At 43.3% G+C, this 19,869-nt stretch overlaps 1 protein-coding gene across 7 annotated transcripts in view; it reads left to right on the top strand.

Moving 5' to 3' along the window:
• Positions 1 to 122: 122 nt before the first annotated feature.
• The window catches only part of MKX (mohawk homeobox), a 72,136-nt gene continuing 52,389 nt past the window's right edge, over positions 123 to 19,869 (top strand). Inside the window, exons 1-6 of one of the 7 annotated variants that reach the window (XM_090047418.1) lie at positions 124 to 327; positions 1,116 to 1,329; positions 1,842 to 2,001; positions 8,801 to 8,954; positions 10,241 to 10,576; positions 16,824 to 17,586. In XM_090047418.1, the coding sequence (XP_089903544.1) occupies positions 1,142 to 1,329; positions 1,842 to 2,001; positions 8,801 to 8,954; positions 10,241 to 10,576; positions 16,824 to 16,849 (864 nt within the window). In that variant the 5' untranslated portion in view covers positions 124 to 327; positions 1,116 to 1,141 and the 3' untranslated portion in view covers positions 16,850 to 17,586. The other 6 variants (XM_090047415.1, XR_016442339.1, XM_090047416.1 and 3 more) reach the window with 6 other exon arrangements.

Here is a 19,869-nt window from a genome sequence, read left to right as displayed (position 1 = left end):
GGGGCCAGGGCTGCCTCCGGCCGCGCACGCTGCTTGTGACATCACAGGAGCCCAGTGTGATGTCACCAGGCGGGCGTCCAATGGGAGCCGGGACACTCGCCGCGTTCTTTCCCGAGAGCAGCGCGTGTCCCCCGAAGTGCGGAGGCTGCGGCAGCATCGCCCGGCGCCCGTGGGCGCCCCCCGCGGCCCGGGGCCCGCTTCCACCGGCGGAGGGAGCCTCCCGCTCAGGCCCTGCCCCTGCCCAGCCCCGGCTCCCCGCAGCCCCGGGGGCGGCGCCCGGGCAGCGAGCCCCGGCAGGAGGGGTCGAGGCGCGGGGCCGCCCGGGAGGTGGGTAGCGCGGAGGGGGGGTCGCGGGCTGCGCCGCGCCGCGGCGAGACACGACCCGCTCCGGCATCCTCGTTCCGGGGCCGGGCCGGGCCCGCGCGGGCCATAAAGCGGGGCGGCGGCGGCAGGCATGGGCGTGGGGAGCGACCCGCCGCGCGCCGCAGCCACAGGTACCTGCCCTGCGGATCCCGGCGGGGGCGGGCTCGTGGCTGCGCGGGGCAGCGGGAGGGCGGCTTGGGCCGAGCCCCGCTTCGGGGGTGCGCGGGGAACCCCCCTGCGGGGGCGCCGGGGCGTGTAGCCCGCGCTGGAGGCACCCGCGGGGCCGGGCGGTCCCCGCGCAAATACTGACAGCGGCCGCGTGGGCCCCGGGAAGGGACGGACGGGAAAGGTCGCCCCTTCCCCGCGACGGGACTGCCGCCACCTGAGCCCCGGGGCGGCCCGGCCCTGCCCGGGAGGTCGCTCCCCGCCGGCTCCCGCACGTTTTGAAGTGCGAGCCCGGCCCGGCGGCCCGGAGCGGGGGTGGGGGTGGGGGCGGGAGGGGGCGGCTCCTCCAGGGGAAGAAGCGCGGCCGGAGCCGCCGCTCTTACGACACGGGCGGGGGCGGCGGGGGGGCGCGGGGAGGGGCAGACGCGGCCCGCACCCCGCGGACACACGGGCAGGCTCTGCCCGGCGCAGCGCGGAGCCGCAGGGACGCGCAGACACACGGCGCCGCCCGCTTCGCCGCGGGGCTCGCTCGGTCCTCCCCGCGGGGCAGCCCGCGCGCCCCAGTCACCGCCGCCGCTTCCCCGCAGCCCGCGCCGAGCCGCCGCCCCCCGCCATGAACGCCATCGTCTTCAACAAGCTGGGCGGCCCCGTGCTCTTCGACGGCGGCGCCCGCGAGCGGGAACGGGAGCGCGGCAGCCGGCCCTACGCGGCCGCCCTGGACAGCCCGCGCCACGCCGAGGTGCTGCTGCCCGACAGCCCGGCCGTCAAGGACAGCCTCAGCCTGCGGAACCGGCGCACGGGGTAGGGCGCGCGGCGGGCACCGCGGGTGGGAGCGGCCCCTGCTGCGCCGCGCCCACCTGCTCCGCGGGGCCGGGTGGCGGTGACCGGGAGCCGCTTCGCGCCGGCAGGGAGCGGGGCGCGAACCCGGGGCCCCTCGCTCCCCTGCGCGGGCGGCAGCGCTGGCCGGGCTGCGCCGGGAGCCGAGCCTTGCGCCTCAGCGGCCCCACAGCGACACCTGGCGCCGCGGCCGCGGGCTGCACTGTGCTGCCCGGCGGCGCCCGGCGCGGAGCCGCGTCCCGCGCGCCCTGAGCCGGCGCTGGCGGGCTCCACACGTGCGCACACGCGTGTTCCCGTGCGCGCCCGCACCCTCGGCGGGCACCTTGCGTCCCCGCCCGGTGCCGCTGGGACACGCGCAGCCCGGCGCCGTCCCCGTCCCCGTCCCCCTCGGCCCCGGGCGGGGGCGGGCGGCAGCGCGGAGCCGGCGGCGGGCGCGCACTAACGGGCCGGCTCGGCCGGGCCTCTCCCCCGCGCAGGACCCGGCAGAGCGGCGGCAAGGTGCGGCACAAGCGGCAGGCGCTGCAGGACATGGCGCGGCCGCTCAAGCAGTGGCTCTACAAGCACCGCGACAATCCCTACCCCACCAAGACCGAGAAGATCCTGCTGGCGCTCGGCTCCCAGATGACCCTGGTGCAGGTGAGGCCCCGCACACAGGCACCGTCCCCGCTGCCATGCCACAGCCCCCGCGCCTCCCCTCGGCCTCTGGCTTCTGGGCTGGGGGATCCCGCGGGCTAGCCAGGCAGCCCAGGCCAGCAGCAATGGATCAGGGCCCTGCTCACCCTCCGAGCTGGGAGCACAAGTACAGCAGCTGCTCAGGCTCCCAACCCAGATCCTGAGGGCCTGCCGCCACAGGACGGCTCCTCTGTCACCCGCAGCGTCCTTATTCCACCCACGGTGGCTGTAGAAGTGTTAGGACAATTCACCAGAAGATCTTGTGTCTACCAGGGTGAGAAGAACAAGGGCCGTTGTCTCTTCTCATTCTCTAAAATAGCTTCTTTTTTATTTCTGTCCTCAAAGTAAAATCTGGGGGCCGTAACTAAGCACCAGAAATTTTAGCACCAAGTGGGATTTCCAGAAGTTAGGAGGAACTGATGATTTTCCATCTAAAAGCAGGAGGGATAGAAGCAGCTTTCCCATAACATGGCTGTTGCACCCGTAACATGCAAACGGGGTCTGTATGTAGGGGGTCTGTATTTCCAGTTCTTGCAAATCCACACACAAAGGATCTCTGTAATCAGAGACCTACCTTCACCTGCTTTGCTTCTGCCGACAAAACTGTCTCTCTTGTTAGTGGAAGTTTTGTGTTAGGGGTAAGTAGCATAAGATGGGACCCCATGGGTTTGTGAATCTTTGCTTGCTTTTCCACCTGACACTGTCTGATAGATGATGTGGTTGCACGGTTTCAGCTGCTGGGTGGTGCTGTGTCAGGCCTGGATCCCGTTAAGATTTATGCACTGTGAATAGTCGTATTGACTTCTCTGGGACGCCTCACGGCACATTAAGTGAAGCACGTGAGCCCTTGCAGGATTGGGGCCTCAGGACTGTCGGATACATTGTATGTCACTTAGCAGATGATGTCTGTGCAGCAAAATAACACTGAGTATTAGAGAAATAGGAAAGAAATGGGAATCCAGCCTTATTACTTTGTGGATGCCCTTAAAATATTATCCTACAAACTTTGATTCTTACAGGGCTGGCAAAATGTGGAACTTTTACACTTTGGAACATTAGAACATGAAGCTCCGGCACTAGCAAAAAATGCAGAGGTTTGACAAAAATAATATTAATGTCTCAGAAAATGCCAGTTATAACTGGAAGATATAGTTAAAATAACTTGTCTCAGTTTTTAAAAATAGACATGAAAGGATCACTCAGAGTTTTTCAACACGATTACATAGCACTATCCATAATTTACAGCAGTTTAATATGACTGTTATTGTTGGTCTACACCTTTTTTTAGAAGATTTCTGTTTTGTTGGGTTTTTTTTACATGCGACTTTAAAGTATTTTCAGAGTACATGTGTGGAGAAAATATAATTTCACATAGCTGATATATTAGGGAATTTTTCCTTTATTCTTTAGACGTGCCACAGAATAAATATGTAAAGGAAACAGCGTGATTGTTATTCTATAACATTTACATGATGGTAGCACTCAGGCCCCAATCAGGGTCTGCCTTGTGCTAATTGCTGTGCAAACATAGAGCTAGACATGGCCCCTGCTCCACAGAATTTATGATCTAAGAAAGGTGCACACGAAAAAAAATATAGGGCTAAATGAATCCCTGATTTGACGCCATTGACTCTGCTGATGTTAACCCTAGTGACGAATGTTGCCCTTCAGGTGAAAAATAACATTGAAGAATTGTGTGAGCAAGTAGATCTATCTCAATGTACAGATACCATTTGGGTGCACCATTCTTTTACTCCAGAAACATTGTAGCATCTGTAAGACAGATAAATAGATATGTTTGGCATCAGTAGTAATTCCTGAGCCTGGAAGAATAAAACAACACATACCCCAAATGCAGTTTTCAAATGCGGAGGAAGAACAAGACATTATCCAGATAAACCAGTATTATGTTTAATTCTCAAGGTTAAAGAATTTTTATGATCTTAGTTATGCTAGGTAAATCTAAAATAACTTTACTAAAATCTGTGGTGTTACTTTGAACTGCAGCTGGTAAAAAGGAGCAGCTTCTGGGCCATATTTTTGTATCTGTTTAAAAATGTTATTTTTTTATGTAGGGGTTGCACATTCCAGAAGTGTCAGGCAGGGTGTTGCATGATTGGGCTTCTAATCTAGTTATACTAAGTGCTACAATGCATTGTTGGAGAACTGGGATATAATGTTTCCTTCTGATTGCACACCACATTTTCTAACTAGTCTTTCAATTCTTGATCTTAGCTTTTTTTTCCCCACTTCATCACAGATTTCATAGACAATTAGGGCTGAAAGGAACCTTGCAAGATCATTGGGTCCAGGCCCCTGCCCAAGAGGCAGGAAGTCACATGGGGTCAAATGATCCCAGCAAGATAGGCATCCAAGTGTGTCTTGAAAGTATCCAGAGTAGGTGCTTGCACACTACTCCAGGCCCTGGGGACTCGGACAGTTAAGAAGTTTTTCCTTATTCTTGAGGTGCTCTGGTGAACAGACGTTCTCCCAGCTCCGGATGCAATTTGGCTTGCCAGTGCTTTCCAGCCTCCTTCATTCTCAGAGTAGCAACATGTTTCCATAGCTCTCATCATGTTTTCACTAGTTCTTTAAACTTTGAGTCTACTGAAAATATTGCACCTACACTTGCTTACAGGGTCTGATTAGACCTTTCCACTGAAACTCCCATGGAATACCAAGCTATTTTGGAAACTTGTGTTTCTAGAGAACCATCTGCTTGGGTAACTGGTTATGTTGATTGAAATGGTGAACTTGCACTAACTTTGTAGATTGTCTATGAATGACAGGTAACTCCCATGTATGTAAGAGCATTAGCATTGAAGTCTAGCTGCTCCATGCAATGTCCTGGGTTCCAAAAAACATTGCTGTCACTGGAATTGTGTGGCTGGTGCTTTCCTCCTTTGCCTGCCCACTTCTAGTACAGGGAATTGAACAGCCTGGAGGAGGAACAGGCAAGAATTTACTGGTAAACTTTCCGGGGATCAGTATGCAGTCCAGTATGTATTTCCTCAGAAGTTGGCTGTGGCCCCAGATTGTGCCTCTTCTCCATCTCGTCCATTTTCGTCAAATGTACAGCACTGAGAGGGGCTTATGAGGACTTTTCCAGGATCAGCTGAAGCAGAGGAAAATGTTTTTGAGGCCACTATCTCACTCTGACCAGTTTTGGGGTCATGTTAGAGTATTTCCTCCCGCTTTCGTTTCTTCCTCTGTCTCAGGTTGTTTAACTATACCATTTTAATAAATCTTTATGTAATGATCTATCTCTTGGTGCTTTGAAAGTGATAGGAAGTTGTTTTATCTCCTGATCCTTAGAAACCTAGGAGAAAAGGCAGATTTTTAGAGGGTTTACCTGAAATCATAGTAACTGGTAGCATAATTTGGGCCAAATTCTGGGCTGAGTATTGGAGTGGGACTCTAGAAGTGTGCGTGCAATGCATGTTACTGTAGCAATATGTCTGACAGGTCAAAACATTATGCTCCCAGTCGCAAAAGGTGAAGACCAGAAAGCACTTCTAAAAGGCTTCCTACATTTTAGGTCATCAGTTAAATTCCAGTTCATAATCCAGCAATTTGTCCTACTAATTTGCCATGAATATGTTTTTTGATTTTGCATTATTACCACAACTTTCGATGTATTTTATTTTAAATTTTGGTTTAGACATTCTTGTGAAATAAAAAAAGAAAAATGGCCATATATTCTTTCCAAAAGGAAATATGAATGGTTTTATTGTTGAATAAGAAGTTATTTGCCATAGCATGATTAATATACTGGTTGTGTGCTGCTGGGGATTTCGTAATATTCACGTTTGCACAGGAGTATCTCTTAACAGTTTACTGGGGAAGAGGATCATTTGGCTATTATCCCTCTTCCAAATCCTTGGCTCTTCTTAAGTAGTCAAACATAACAAATTAAAAGAATCTTTTCAGAATCAAAGCCAAAAGGTCAATATTTCCTGATGCCCAAATAAATATGTTCTTTCTGTTTTGGGCAGATGACTGAAGTTGCTGTAAAGTCTCAACACCAAGAAGCATACTTGTGGTAACTTACCCCATGTTAAACAAAGACCATTCTAGAAACAAGAGAAACATCTTGTTGATGCTTTTCTTATTTTGCATGAACAGAGACATGGTTGCAACAATTTTAATCTTGTAGTTTTCATAAGACACTTAAACACTGGTGGGTTTGCAAGACTAGAATTTTCTCGCAGCAGCTTGTATGCGTCTCATTGGTTTTATATTTTCTGTGATTTCCCAGTGTAGCATGGTAATACAGTTCCTGTGCATCTTAATGGACTTTTGCATAGGGTGCTTTTGTTTATAGTAAATCCTAAGTAACAGTGGTAAGAGAAAAGGCATACTTGCAGACATGCATATTTTTAATGAAAGCTTGACTAGCTTAAAATAATGACAAAACCCCACTGACTTCTGTAGGATGTGGATTTAACCCATAGTATCTTAGGAGCTCTTTGGCAGATAACCCTGACCTCCACTCAGCAGTAGACCTTCAGAATCTGTGTATGAAGTTATCTAAGGAGGAGTCAGTTGCTGGAGTCTATTTCTGAAGAGGGCCTGCATTATCATTCACTTGGAAAAAAGACGCTTGTGTGCTGAGTTAAGATTATTTCTTAGTGATTGAATATTAATATTCATCCTCTCCAGCCAGGAGGCTGAAATTATGAATTGTTCATTTTTATTGATGTGAAAAACATTTGAAGTTGGCATGGAAAAGCTGAATCCACAATTAACTGATAGTATACTCATAAACCACTCTAAGTACTTAAGTCTAACTGCTTTTCTGCTCCCCTGCCTTCTGTCTCTGTACATGGCATTCTGATAGCAGGAGAGCAGAATGTTTCTCATGAGGTGCTTGGAAAGCTGTTAAAATATTCAGCTGAACCCCAAATTGAACAGTCTCTATTACTGCACGTAGGGCTTCAAACTTATTCTGAATCATGTAGAAGTCAGATGACCAATATTTTAGCTGAACAGTCTGGAATGAGTTTGTTAACTGCATTAAAAAGTGGATGGATTCCAATGCAGCCCTTCTGGTTTACTATAATGATTGCTGTGTCAATATGATGAATGTAAACAAGCAGCCCTGGAGTAGAATGAAAATTACTTGGTCTTCTCTGCCAGCTGCAGATTTGGTCTCCTAACCTGTCACAGTAAACTAGAGGGTTTATAAAGTAATGTGTTTGGCATTAGAGTGCTGATCCAGAGCTCACTTGCCTAGCTGTAGAGCTCTGTTTTATGTAAAACAAGTTTTAAGTAAAATAAAAGTGACAAGCTTAAGGATTCTCTATGAAGTTTGAGGTAAAGACCTGAATTGGAATTTTACTTGTCATTAAGCAGGTAGTGTTTATTTTCTTTTTAATCATACTTAAAGAGATAATCTATCCAAAGTAATTAGCTAACTTCTTCTGAGTTGTTTACACACTTTTCCACAATAATTGGATTAAGCAGCAGAGCCAAATGTAGACTGAGATCTGTTTTTTGACTTTGTGGTAGTAGGGTGATATCTGATGGTAAAACATGGGTTAGCTGGCTTTGTAAGATAATATCAATTAAGATACACTGTCTTGCTGGAATCAGTGCAAATGGCTTATCTGTAGCTCTGTATGTCGGCTGTGTCACAGCACAAAAATGGGGGCTTCATGTGAAGAATTCAGAGATGCTCCACATTTTTGTTTTCACATAGTGCTATGCTTTATCCTTTTTGGGGAGATCACATCAAAATACAGTTTACTCTGGAAGGAGCACTTAAAAGTCCTTTCTGATGTTTTTGCTCTCTAAAAATGTACATCTCTCTCAGTATGGGTAGCTTGTTCTCTTTTGCCTTGTTCCACTGATGTCACTAGAGTTTTTCTAGTTTTATCCCAACTTGAGCATAAGTGGAATCCAGCCAGGATTTGCTTAAGGACTGCAAATGCTACCGTTCAAAGTTGGTGCAAGCCCCTGGGGTCATGCTTGGAATGTTTGCATAACGTCCGTGTCATAATGTCAGAGCCTACAGCATGTGTGACATACTTTAACAGTAAAAGTATGAAGTACTATGAAATATTGGTACACCACATTTCTGTCGCAGAACCTAGTTTTGGTGAAAGTGTGCATCAGAAGGCACAGCACAGGAGTATTTACATGCCCTTGTCCTTGGAAAATAATGTTTGAGGTAAAACTGTCTAGAGCCACGTGTAGATTTCTGCAGTGGATCACAGCAGGCGTATGTTCTGTACATGATACTCCCTGTAGTCCCTAGCTGTAATTTACCAACGTGGCACAGAGCAGGATTTGTATCTTAATATTACAACATTCAAAAGGGGTTTGTATTTATGCTTATGTAGATCTCACATTGTCAGCTGATAGATCTAACAGTACCCATTAACTTTAACTGAAGAGCTGATAAAATCCTTTAAAATTCTGAATAAAATTTTAGGATACTATCTTTTAATAGAGATGTGAATATAAATTAGTATTATGGAGAATCATTATGAATTAATATGACTATTGTTAATAAGGCAAGTTCTTGATAACCCTTAAGGATGGAGGGCCTGATTCTGCCATCCTGTCTCAGAAAAATCTCCACACTGAATAATGAGTTTTACCAGGGCAGGATTGAGCCCTGGTTTATATGAATGTCTTTCAATCAGAGTTACGTGAAATTTGTGTACAGTATTTTTGTTACTCAACCTGTAGTTGTTGTTGTTGTTTTTGTTTACTTGCTTTTTTTGTCCATAAAATCAATGCATTTGTTTTTATATAGGTATCAAACTGGTTTGCTAATGCAAGACGTCGCCTTAAGAATACTGTCCGGCAGCCAGATCTCAGCTGGGCTTTACGAATAAAATTGTACAACAAATATGTTCAAGGAAATGCTGAAAGACTTAGTGTCAGCAGTGATGATTCATGTTCTGAAGGTTGGTTTATGTTTTTATATTAGTTTTGTTCCACATTTCCAAATGAAACTAAAAACAATTAGACTGTTCAAAATATCTGATGATTTTTCATAAATCCTGCATAAGTCACAGATTTTATTTTGTCATGAATGCATTGTAAGTGTCTGCTTCCAGCTATAACCATGTAATCCCACAAATAGTTAAAGGAGTTATACATCTTTAATCTAAGGGAGAATCTAGCTGTATGTGAGGTATATTTGTCTTTGCTGTGCAATACTGTTATTAGATAACAAAAGCTTTAATGTTTCAGGTACTTCAGGCCTAATCATTTAAGTTGAAATACAACAAAATGCTAAAAAATGCTCATAACTTCAAAAACATAAGGAATCTTACTGATGTCAAAGGGCCTTAAAATTCCTAGACTCATGTGATATTAAATTCTGATAAGGCCAAATGGCTGTCACTTTATTAACAAAGAAGGCAGAACTAACCTTGTAGACTAACTGAATCAGAGATGCATAAGCTTTTGTGAGCAAGACTGATCTGTTTAACGTGAGTGAAACTCTTCATGTTGTAATATAAGAAGGATTTGGCTTGTAGTGTTCTTGCATATTGGAACCAGGAAAGACATTCCTTGAAAATGTTCTTGATACATGATATGTCCCTTTCTTGCAAAATTAAAGTCTCAGAAAAATTGTAAATAGCACACTGCTTTTGTTTTCTGAGAGATTATATTGATCAAACACAGAAACATCTTCATTAGTTTTTCAATAATGTGTGCACAGGTTTATCTCTTTTAGTCATATTTGGAATGACTAAATGCTACAAAATATTGTTGAATATATTTGTTTACATTTTTAATTAATTTGTTTCAGGTGTGCTCATGTTTCTTTTGTGTTACTTCCCATAACATGTTGGTTACAGGGAAGTTAAAAGAGCAGATATTTTAGGGTATTCATAAGAATGCTGTTTCAGACTCATTTCATGTATTTGTCTTGGAAGCAGGGTGCAAAGAATAAATAAAGTTGATCCCATGAGGCTATTTAAAAGGAACACGTGATTTTTGTGGCTATTCATGCAGATCAGCTTTTGAATATTGAACATACACACTGTAGTGCTCGTGTTAAAATTACAGACTGACAATTATTTTCTGAAATTTAGCTAGCAAATGGTTTAGAATAGCAAAAAACGTTTGGGTAAAAATTGTAAATTATTTGTTCACTTTCTGTCATGATTATGTATATTTAAAGTACATAGTTTCAGATGCTCTAAAGATACTTTATAATAATTATACATTTCTTCTTCAGATGGAGAAAATCCTCCAAGAAACCATATGAATGAAGGGGGATATAACAAACCAGTTCATCACACTGTGATTAAAACTGAGAGTTCTGTAATAAAAACAGGAGTGAGACCAGAGACAAGTGCCAGTGAGGATTATGTGTCACCCCCCAAATACAAAAGCAGCTTATTGAATCGTTACCTAAATGACTCATTGAGGCACGTCATGGCCACTAATGCAGCTATGATGGAAAAAACAAGGCAAAGGAATCATTCTGGTTCATTTAGTTCCAATGAATTTGAAGAGGAATTGGTGTCCCCATCATCATCAGAAACTGAAGGCAATTTTGTCTACCGGACAGGTAAGGGAATTCTTCATGTAACATTTTAAAACATGGTTGTTTATAAAAGCTTACTGTCTCCTGAAAGTAAGCAATGCGCTCCATTCTGACTTTAATGAGACTGGATAACTCCCATTAGTGTTACATTTGCAATAGCATAGTTACAAGCTATTATAGTAGTCCACTAAATTAAGCGTTCCTGCTGGAAATAATGTATGCCGAATGGATAGTGGGATCAGAGGCTATTGTAGAGAGCTGAGAGTGGGAACTATTGCATCTCAACCTCAGAGAGAACTCTTGCAATATACCTAAGACACAAAAAGGCATGTATGAAGCCAGGATTTTTGTAATGGGTGCCCAATTCAGTAATTATGTAGTATGAAAAACATACAGTGTTCAAGAGCCTTTCTCTGTCTCCAGCTGGAGTCATGTAACCAGTGGTGAAAGTACCTCCCATGGCTCTAGAATGGCAATAGAAAAACACCTGGAGTTCTTAGCGTGTTACATATTCCCCAACCAGTCCATATGGTTCCTTTACCTCACTTCCTTACCTCCTATAGGGCCTTGTTACATGTTGCCCTTCGAGCTGCTCAAATGTTGATCAGTGATAGTGCTAGCTTGAGGTTGGAGCAGTCAGACCTTAAAGCTAAAAACCTTTTCTGACCCCCATCTGCACAGCTGTGATTTGCCACTACAGGGCGAGCCAACAGGGGCCTGACTAGGAGCTACAGCTGTGGGTTGTGACCATGGAGCTTGTGAGTCAAGATAGGCTTCTATACCTGTTCTGTCTGTGGGGGAGGGGATGAGAGGTGGGTTGCAGGGGGGGAAAGGGACATGAAGCTGGGAAGCAGAGTAATGGGATGGGTGTGGGCAATGAATTGGGAAGTGGAAAGGAAATGGGGATGGGGGAAGGGTGGTGAAATGAAGTCAATCACTGAAGGAAAAATAAGTAAAAAAATAAACAATTTAAAAAGAAAGGAAATAATTTAAAGGTTTCTTGTTTAATAAATTGGGATTGGAGTAGGGGGTGCTAGTTATGCTTCATGGGGAGTGGGTGACTGGGAGATAGGAGCAGTGAGGGGAAAGTGCTTCCGGGGGAGCTACTGCACCAGGAAGGAAGAAAATCCCACCTCCATGGGGACCCAGTCCAGCCCCCTGCCTTGTTTTCCCCCTCATGGACCCCATTCCTGGACCTGACTGTGTCCTGCAACTTGACTAGGTGGCTTGCACTCTGCAGGCTGTTTGAACAGGGTTGCACTCCTCAGAGGTGGGAGGGGGAGTTGGCTTGGTGTTAGAATCATAAGCCCTGGGCAGTAGATTTCAGGTGGTAGAAAGTTTGTCTACATAAAACAAGAGAGTGGGGGATGCGACACTGCATTGTAGGATGCTGGAGAACTGTAACTTGGATCACTTATGTGTAGGGAGGGGCCACACACTAACGGAACATGAGCTGAGTAACATGGATCAACAAAAACCTGTCCTGGAGTGGCTTAAATTTAAGCCGCTTAAAGTGTGCTTAAAACTAGTTTCAGGTGTTCATGTGTGGACAATCCAGGAATTAAGAGCTCCAGGAGCTGCATAAAATTAATGTGTGTAACAAGGCCACACAGTAGAGGGGTAGTTAGCCATGTTGTCTGAAGCCAGTTGGAAGGCAAGGTAAAGTTTCACCTTCTAGTTTAACTGAATAAAAAATACATAAGCTTTCGTGAGTCTTAGTTCACACCTGATGAAGTGAGCTATGGCTCACAAAAACTTATTCATCTTTGATTCAGTTAGTCTGTAAGGTTTGCCTCTACTTTGCCTTCTGTCTGATGCAGGGGATTCAGTATTCAAGATAAATCAGCTTCAGTGGGAGCATCTACATGTGCACATTTACTACTCAGTAACCAAAATTACCATGCAGTATGGATACACGTCTACCCTTGCACACCTGTACTGCACAGTAAATATAGTGACTTACACTGACTTGAGCATAAATTTGATACCTGAATTATGCAAGTATCAAATTTATGCCTGATTAGTTACCGTGCAGTAACGTGTGTAGTTGGGTTACTGCACAGTAACCCAGGGGGCCTGCCTGCTGGGTCTGCCCAGCCACTAGTGGGCCAGCCTGAGCCCAGTCCCAGAGCTCCTGGCTGGCCACTTCTCTTAGCTTCGACTTGGGACTGAAGTTAGTCCCAAGTGCTGGCAGCTATGTGGCTGGAGGCTGGAGCTCCCTGCGGTGGCCACAGGGGCACATGGCAGGCTGCTTTGACCTGGGACTAAATTTAGTCCCAGGTCATCTGCATGTGTAGACCCCAGCCTATTCCTGCTTACTGTACAGTAGCTTATTGAAGTAAATTTAAGATGGTGTAAGTGCACGTGTAGACATGCCCAGTATGTAACCATTTGCAGCTTGCACAACATGATGTGTTGGAGCTTATGCACCTCTTACTGCTGTGTAAATCCATGCGTGGCCGGGCCCAGATTTGTTGTACTCTATAGGCAAAGAGCCCTGCGGGAGCGGATGAAATCCTAGCCCTAGCTTTTAAACATCTTGATTTAATGGTTAGGTTTTTCTTTATTTGTTTATTTTAATCTTAGCAATAAAAAGCAAAAGAAAGTATGATTGATATCACTCATCAAGTTCTGTCAGAAAAAGGCATCATGGACAAAACCCTGCCTGACTTGCACTGCTTGGACAAGTGTCAGTCAGAGCAAGTAAAGGACTCAAGGGGGTGCTGCTGGAGAGAGTGGCTTCTCACAGGCCAGAAGGGGAAACACCCTGCAAGGTCCTTTTTGCAGAGCTCACTCCAAACTCTTTGGGGTAAGGTCCAGTGTTCTCCTTCCATTGCTAGAAAACAGTCTTTGAACCTGGGCCCTGTGAGTCTCCTTAAGAATGTTAGAGGCTAGCACAGCATCAGCCTAGGCCTCCGCACTAGTTCTGGGATTCCTTTGCTGGAGTGGCTCTACCAGAGACTCTTGAGCAGCTTTTAGCAGTGACTATTTTACTATAGTATGGCGGGGCTCTAGATAGTGTTCACTTCCCTGCAGTTTCTTGGCTGAGTTGCTTGGGAAGTAATGGTGCACACTGCTCTTGACCTTGTCTGCAACCTTCTATACCTCATCCCTGGCCCATTTCCCAGGATCTCTGTCCTTGTGGAGGGTCCTCCACTGATCTAAGGGACAAAATGCAGGGCTGTGGAGGAAGCAGGCACCTTATATATCCACTTCTTAGGGTTTGACTGAGCCCAGGATTTAGGTTATGTGGTAAAATGAAATGTCTGTAGAGTGGGAATAAAGAATGCAGAGTGAATACATTTCAAAATTAAGTCTTTTGCTCATTTAGCATTATTTTTCAACATACCAAATGCATTTGGTCCACATTATGGGCTTATTGTCTGCCAAGTTTTATTTTTAAATCAAAAGTTATTCAAGACCAGATACGGCAGCTCAGACATGTAAACTCCTGTTTTTTTTTCTGTGCTTTCATGCTGTAACTTAAAAATGGACATAAACTTTTTTTTTCTGAATTGTAATAAATTTGCTACCGGATTAAGTTTTGTCTGCCAAGTCAAAATAGGGTCCTTTTAATGGGAAGCCTGAGACTGGCCCATTGTAACTGCAGCAGAGCTAATGGGATAAACTAGAAGGAACAAATAGCATTTTTTCCTCTAAAAGTTTGTTAGTGTGGCATATTTGGAACTCCTTGGGAGTGCTTATTAAATTACTTTCGAAATCTCTTTATTAACTTGTGCGTGCAGTAGTCTTTTGGTGAGTGCAGAGTAACAACTTTTGGCTACATTTTTATTCTTCTCAACCTTCTGCTTATCTGTGGAAATAAAAAGGCCATGTGAACATATAATATATGTTTCCCCTTGGAGAGCCACTTGTGAAATAATGGATACTGGTTTGCTACTTTAAACTACAGATTTCATTTTATTAAATGGATTTTGGTGATGTTTTAAGTTACAAGAACAGACTCCATAATTAAATTTAATGTGTGTATTTTCAAGTTAAAATCCATTTACGAGAACTATTTTAGAAATACTTGAAATTATTAAAACAGCTGCTAGACAGTTAAAATAAAGGAGTTTTAACTTTTCATAAGTTTCTTACTCAGTTTAGATAGTATTTTGACTACTCTTCCCAGAATAGTCACATAAAAGACATGTATGCATGTCTTCAAAAATATCTGTGTTGCATCCTTTTAATGCTAGACTGGTGGACTATAGTTTTCTGATGTCATTTATAACTTTCTGATAATGGATAACACTATGGATGACTTTATGTTTATTGACTCCTTCTGTGTAGTTCCTATTAGTTAAAAGAAATAAGAAAGTTTTAGTAGACAGGAGTTGAATTAGAGTTTCAAATGATCTGATCGGCATTCCAGTTTATGAGAACAGCTTGTTTGGCATTTAAATTACCCATGAGAGAAAATGGATTCACATTTTAGTTTTGGAAAATATTTAGAAAAATGTATATGTTTGAGCGTAAGAAATCAAGCCAGGAAAAATGTTATTTTGAAACAAGATATTTATTGTTCTCTCACATAAAATTAATGTCTTTTTTTGCTAATTGTGATCAGAAAGTTTTCTTTCAGCAGCTGGTCCGTTTTATTGGTTAGATTTTTATTTCACTTGCATCAGTATATCTGCAGTGACTCGTGTTAGTAGAGTCCAGTGTAACTAAGATTAGAATGTGACCATGTATGTCCGAATGGTTCTGATCAAATTGACAGGATACAAGTTTAGCATTCTGAGACAGAAAAAAAATGCATTTTAAAGTTGATAAAAGAAGATGAGTTGTACCATTTCCCATTCCAGTCATTAGCTTGCTTATAAACACGGGTGTGTGCTCCCTCAAATCCATGCGTGGAATTAGGTTTACATGCATAAAGATAAAAGATAAAGTATAAATAACAGATAAAGTGTATAACCTGTTGTTAGGAAAATAGTTTTGTGTTATGCTTCTGAAAGCCATTGTGAGATCCTTAAGAACCAGAATTCAGAATTTTAATATAAAGCCTACCACAGTCTTCAGATGTTATATAGTATATGTTGCAAAACTGAAAGCTTTTATACTTTTTGTATTTGGATTGGATCTTTCTTTAATCATTCCATATCTTCCTCATAGATTGCCGACATTTGCTAAATAAGAACAAACTAAAATTATATGCAACACTGCCAGATCATGTAATAATAGCTCAGTGAAAAATGGAGAGAGCAAATACATTCATACATATCACATATGTAAGTGTTTGTGTTAAGTGGATGCACTTATATTTTCTGTTATTTATACTGTAGTCATTTAAAACAGCAGATTATCTAACCAGAGGAGTCTTTAATTCAGCTATCATTTATATAGAATCAATTAAATTTTTCTACCTTAAATTGACCTTTCTAATGTGTCTCAAAGTTTCCAGTTTGGTTTAGTTTAAGCTTTAGTTAAAAACCTTTTTAATAGGGAGCCATTTCTTGCTTGTTCCTGGGATTGCAGTCACTTGGGATAAATCCCATTGTATAGTGTTCTACTGTTTCCCCTGGACATATGAAGAACTGGAAACTTAATTAATCTACCATTATTATTTGTATTGCAACTGTACTGCAGAGGTCACGGACCCTTTGTGCTAAGCTATGTACAAATATGTAACAAAACAATCTAAAAATATTTATAGTGAGAACTGGATGTAAATCAAAAATTTACGTTAATTCTAGACCGGTGGGTTCATGAAAATTTTAACATTGAAATTATCTTGTGATCCTCCAAAAACACTCCAACTCTTGGTCACCTTTTGAAACAGAATGTTCTGCCTTGTTACAGCTCAAGGAATTTAAAAATACCAGCTTCCTGGAATGTCACTGTTTTGTGAGCCAGGATGATAAACTAAGGCAAAACTTAAAAAAAACAAAAACAAAAAACCCAAAACACGCACACGCACACCCCCACTCTCTCTGAAAGTATGATCGAGAGAGAGAGAAAGGAAGAAATGTCAGAATGGAGAGTTTGCAAACTTTGTACAGATGGATTTTCATTAGTCAAACTTAATGTGCGACTTAGTCTAGTAGAAGAACCAGAACAAATAAAAAAAGAACAAGGAAACTAGGACTCAAATCTGGAGGGGAGGTACCTTAAAAAAAAAACCTTGAGAGACTGGTTGAGTGTGAAGACGTTTGATCTTTATTTTCAGTCATTTCTGGGCAGGAGTGTGTTTAGTTTCTGATGTCTTCATCTCTGCTGCTGGTTTGTTTTTATTTTTTTCCTCTTTTCGTCATTCTAATTCCAGGGGATTTACAATTTCATATGGCCTGATTCTGTGTCCTCTGTCACAAGAGGCTGAGTTTGCCAAATTCACCCTGAAGGTTTTCAGCATCCCGACCTCACAGAAAAAGAGAAGATTCAGCACATTGTAGGTCCAGACCTTTGGTTGTAGATACCTCTTTATACCTGTATTTGTGCATAAGAGTATGTACACATCATATATATGTATATGCACACACAAGCTTAGAGTCGCCATACAGAACAGCTCTGTAGTTTTGTGTGGTCTTTACCAACTTCTCTTTTCCATTTAACTTTTTTCAGAAATTAACATGTAATTAAAAATGAGCAATACAATTTAAAAGCATAACCTGAATACAATGAAACATCTTCAGAAACCACTCTAAAGAGCACCAAAACTTCCAGAATTAATGATTTCTGTAAGTGTGGACCAAAAAAACCCATACTGGAATCCTTGGGGATGTTTTAAAATAAATGATCATTTAAGACAGCAGAAAGAGGTCCCTGCTGCAGACCTCAGTATAGTCAAGCACTGAAATTGAGAAGCTGAACATCAAGTAGAGGAGTACGTGCATGAAACAACACTACTGCAATTTGAAAGTTACACAATTAAAATCAGGTTGCTTGTATATTGCCTGATTAGGCAATCTTTTATCTCCCTTATATTTAGGGAGTTTTGTGTTTAATTTCTCGTCATTATTTTAAAAAGAAAGAAATTATACTAAAAAGGGACAGCATCAATCCAAATCTATCGCATGTGTTGTTATAAGTAAAAGGTAGTAATTTTTAAGTCCAGTTTTGCTTTTAACTACTTAGACTGTTTCACTTGTTTCGTTTCCTTTGGTTTGAACAATGAAAATCATTGAGTCACTTTCACTTTTTCTCATGTTTAGTTTCCATCTATTTTCTCAGTTCTGCAGTGTTTGGGTTGCAAATAGAGTTGATCAGGAATTTTTCAACGCTTTTTTTGTTGTTGTTGTTGGTTGGGAAATGCTGATTTACCAAACTTTTTTTTCCTGGAAGCACATCAATTTTTGGTGCAACTCTCTTTGGTTCAAGAATTTCTAGTAAACAAGAGTGAGAACACCATTCAGGATTCCCGATAGCCTGGTGGTCAGGGTATCTTTGGGGGCTCTTGGACGCACAGGTTCATGTTCCTGCTTTTCCTGGTTTGGAGGAGCAACTTAAATGAAAGCATCCTCCAAATGTCAAGTGAATGTTTGACCACTTCTGTTGATTCTGCCTCTAGATTTGTATAACAAATCAAATATTCATTAGCATAAAGTAAATGCTATGCAACAGAAGAAAGGAAAGAGAGACTGGCCTTGTAGCCTGGTAGTTAAGGAGTCTGGAACAGGGATTTCAATCTAGGTCTCCCTCACTTCAGATGAGTGACCTACCACCAGTTTGTTGGCTATTCTGTAATGGGTCTGTCTCTCAGTCTCTCCCCTACCCCTGTTCCCCAAGCACACACCTTTCTTTTCTTTGTCTTTTTTTCTCTTTCATTTTCATGAAATACAATTTTTGTTTTCTCACCAGCTCTGACTGCAAACACTTCAGGAAAATGTTTATTTGTCTAACAAAACCACTGTCTTTATTTATTTATTTTTAGAATTTAAACCATTTACCTTAGCTTTCATTTATTTGCAAGCTTGATATGACATTTTTGAGACTGGTAAAGGAATTGTTGGCCCAAAGTAGCCCAATTTCAGGGTTCCCATTAGGGTTGTTCAGACCCCAAGGATGGAAGAGGGTAGGGGTGTGAAGCTCACTGCTGCTGCTGTTACTTCTGTTGATGTCACGACAGTATTCCCAGGCACTTCAATAAAAGCAAAATCAAGGCAATTTTCTGGTTGTGGATAATTTTCTGCAAAAGAGTTTGCTTCAGGGCAGTGGTACACTAGCTTTGATTTGCAATGGCTTTATAATTACAGCAGAGTATTTTTATGTTTTTTAAACAAAAGCTTTGAAATTGAAAAGATTGCAACATATGACATAATATTCAGAGGGACCTAAAAAGCATGGGTTCAGCAGTGTTTTCATGCCCTTGATGATCTGTGTGCTTCATTGAGTCCATTACCATTTCTCTATTCCACATGTTCTTAGCAGCCATCTAAAAGCAGCAGTCCCTGTACTTGGCCAGAACCTTTTTCAGACTGGATGAGAAATATGTATAGCATTGTGAGCCTAGGGCAGATGTACAATAGGTAGGTTCTGCTAAAATGTTAGGGGAGGGCAGAATAGGACTCACTCCTCAAAACAGTCTGGCAATTGTTAACACATTTTTATCGTTAATACCTTCATTCAGACTAAGCAAATTCTCCAGTCCTCAGTGAGGACTATGCCCCTGCAAAGTTTCAGACTATTCATCCAAATGTAGTGGAAAAAATAATTATGTTTGGACAACAGTAAAAGGCTTTTTTTCTATTCTCTGAATACCCAAAATGGCCATAGGAATTTTACATAAAAGCAAGAAAGGAGACCGGCACAAAATGTATACATTTCAGGAAGATGTAAATGTGTGAAAACAGATGGGTCTAATGGCTATTGCTTTGCAGCTTTAGTTACCATAACAGGACCAATAATGAATGTAATAAAGAAACAAGTAAGAACTTAACATTTAAAAAAGGAAGCTGAAAAACTGAGAAAACTGTGCTGTTGCTGTTGTTAATTAGGTATGTCATGGAGCGGGGTCCTAGGAGCAGCTGTGATCTCCCCTAGTGCCCCCTACCGTGCCAAGTTTACTTCAAGCACCCTCAATCTCACCTGCCACGTCTTGATCTTAAATATTAAAGGGAGGCTGCCTTTCGTCCTCTTGGACACGGTTTTCTCCTGCTGGCACTCGTCTTGTTCTTACAATGGGGTTTCCGTGCACCCCGGCCTTATGGGCAAGGCGTAGCTCCAGCCACCCCTGTACCATGCCCCAAGCCTCACTGATGTGCCAGACATTATTTGGTCTGTCTCGCAACCATGCGCCCCACCAGCGCTCTGGCTTGTTGTCTCACAACCATGTGCCCCACTAGTGCTCTGGCTTTCCTCTGCCTTTGCTCTAG

The sequence above is a fragment of the Crocodylus siamensis genome, chromosome 5 (assembly GCF_052110815.1).
Source record: "Crocodylus siamensis isolate JL-2025a chromosome 5, ASM5211081v1, whole genome shotgun sequence".
Classification (NCBI taxonomy): Eukaryota; Metazoa; Chordata; order Crocodylia; family Crocodylidae; genus Crocodylus; species Crocodylus siamensis.
Note: the sequence above shows the minus strand (reverse complement) of the source record. Positions and strands in the feature narration are given on the sequence as shown.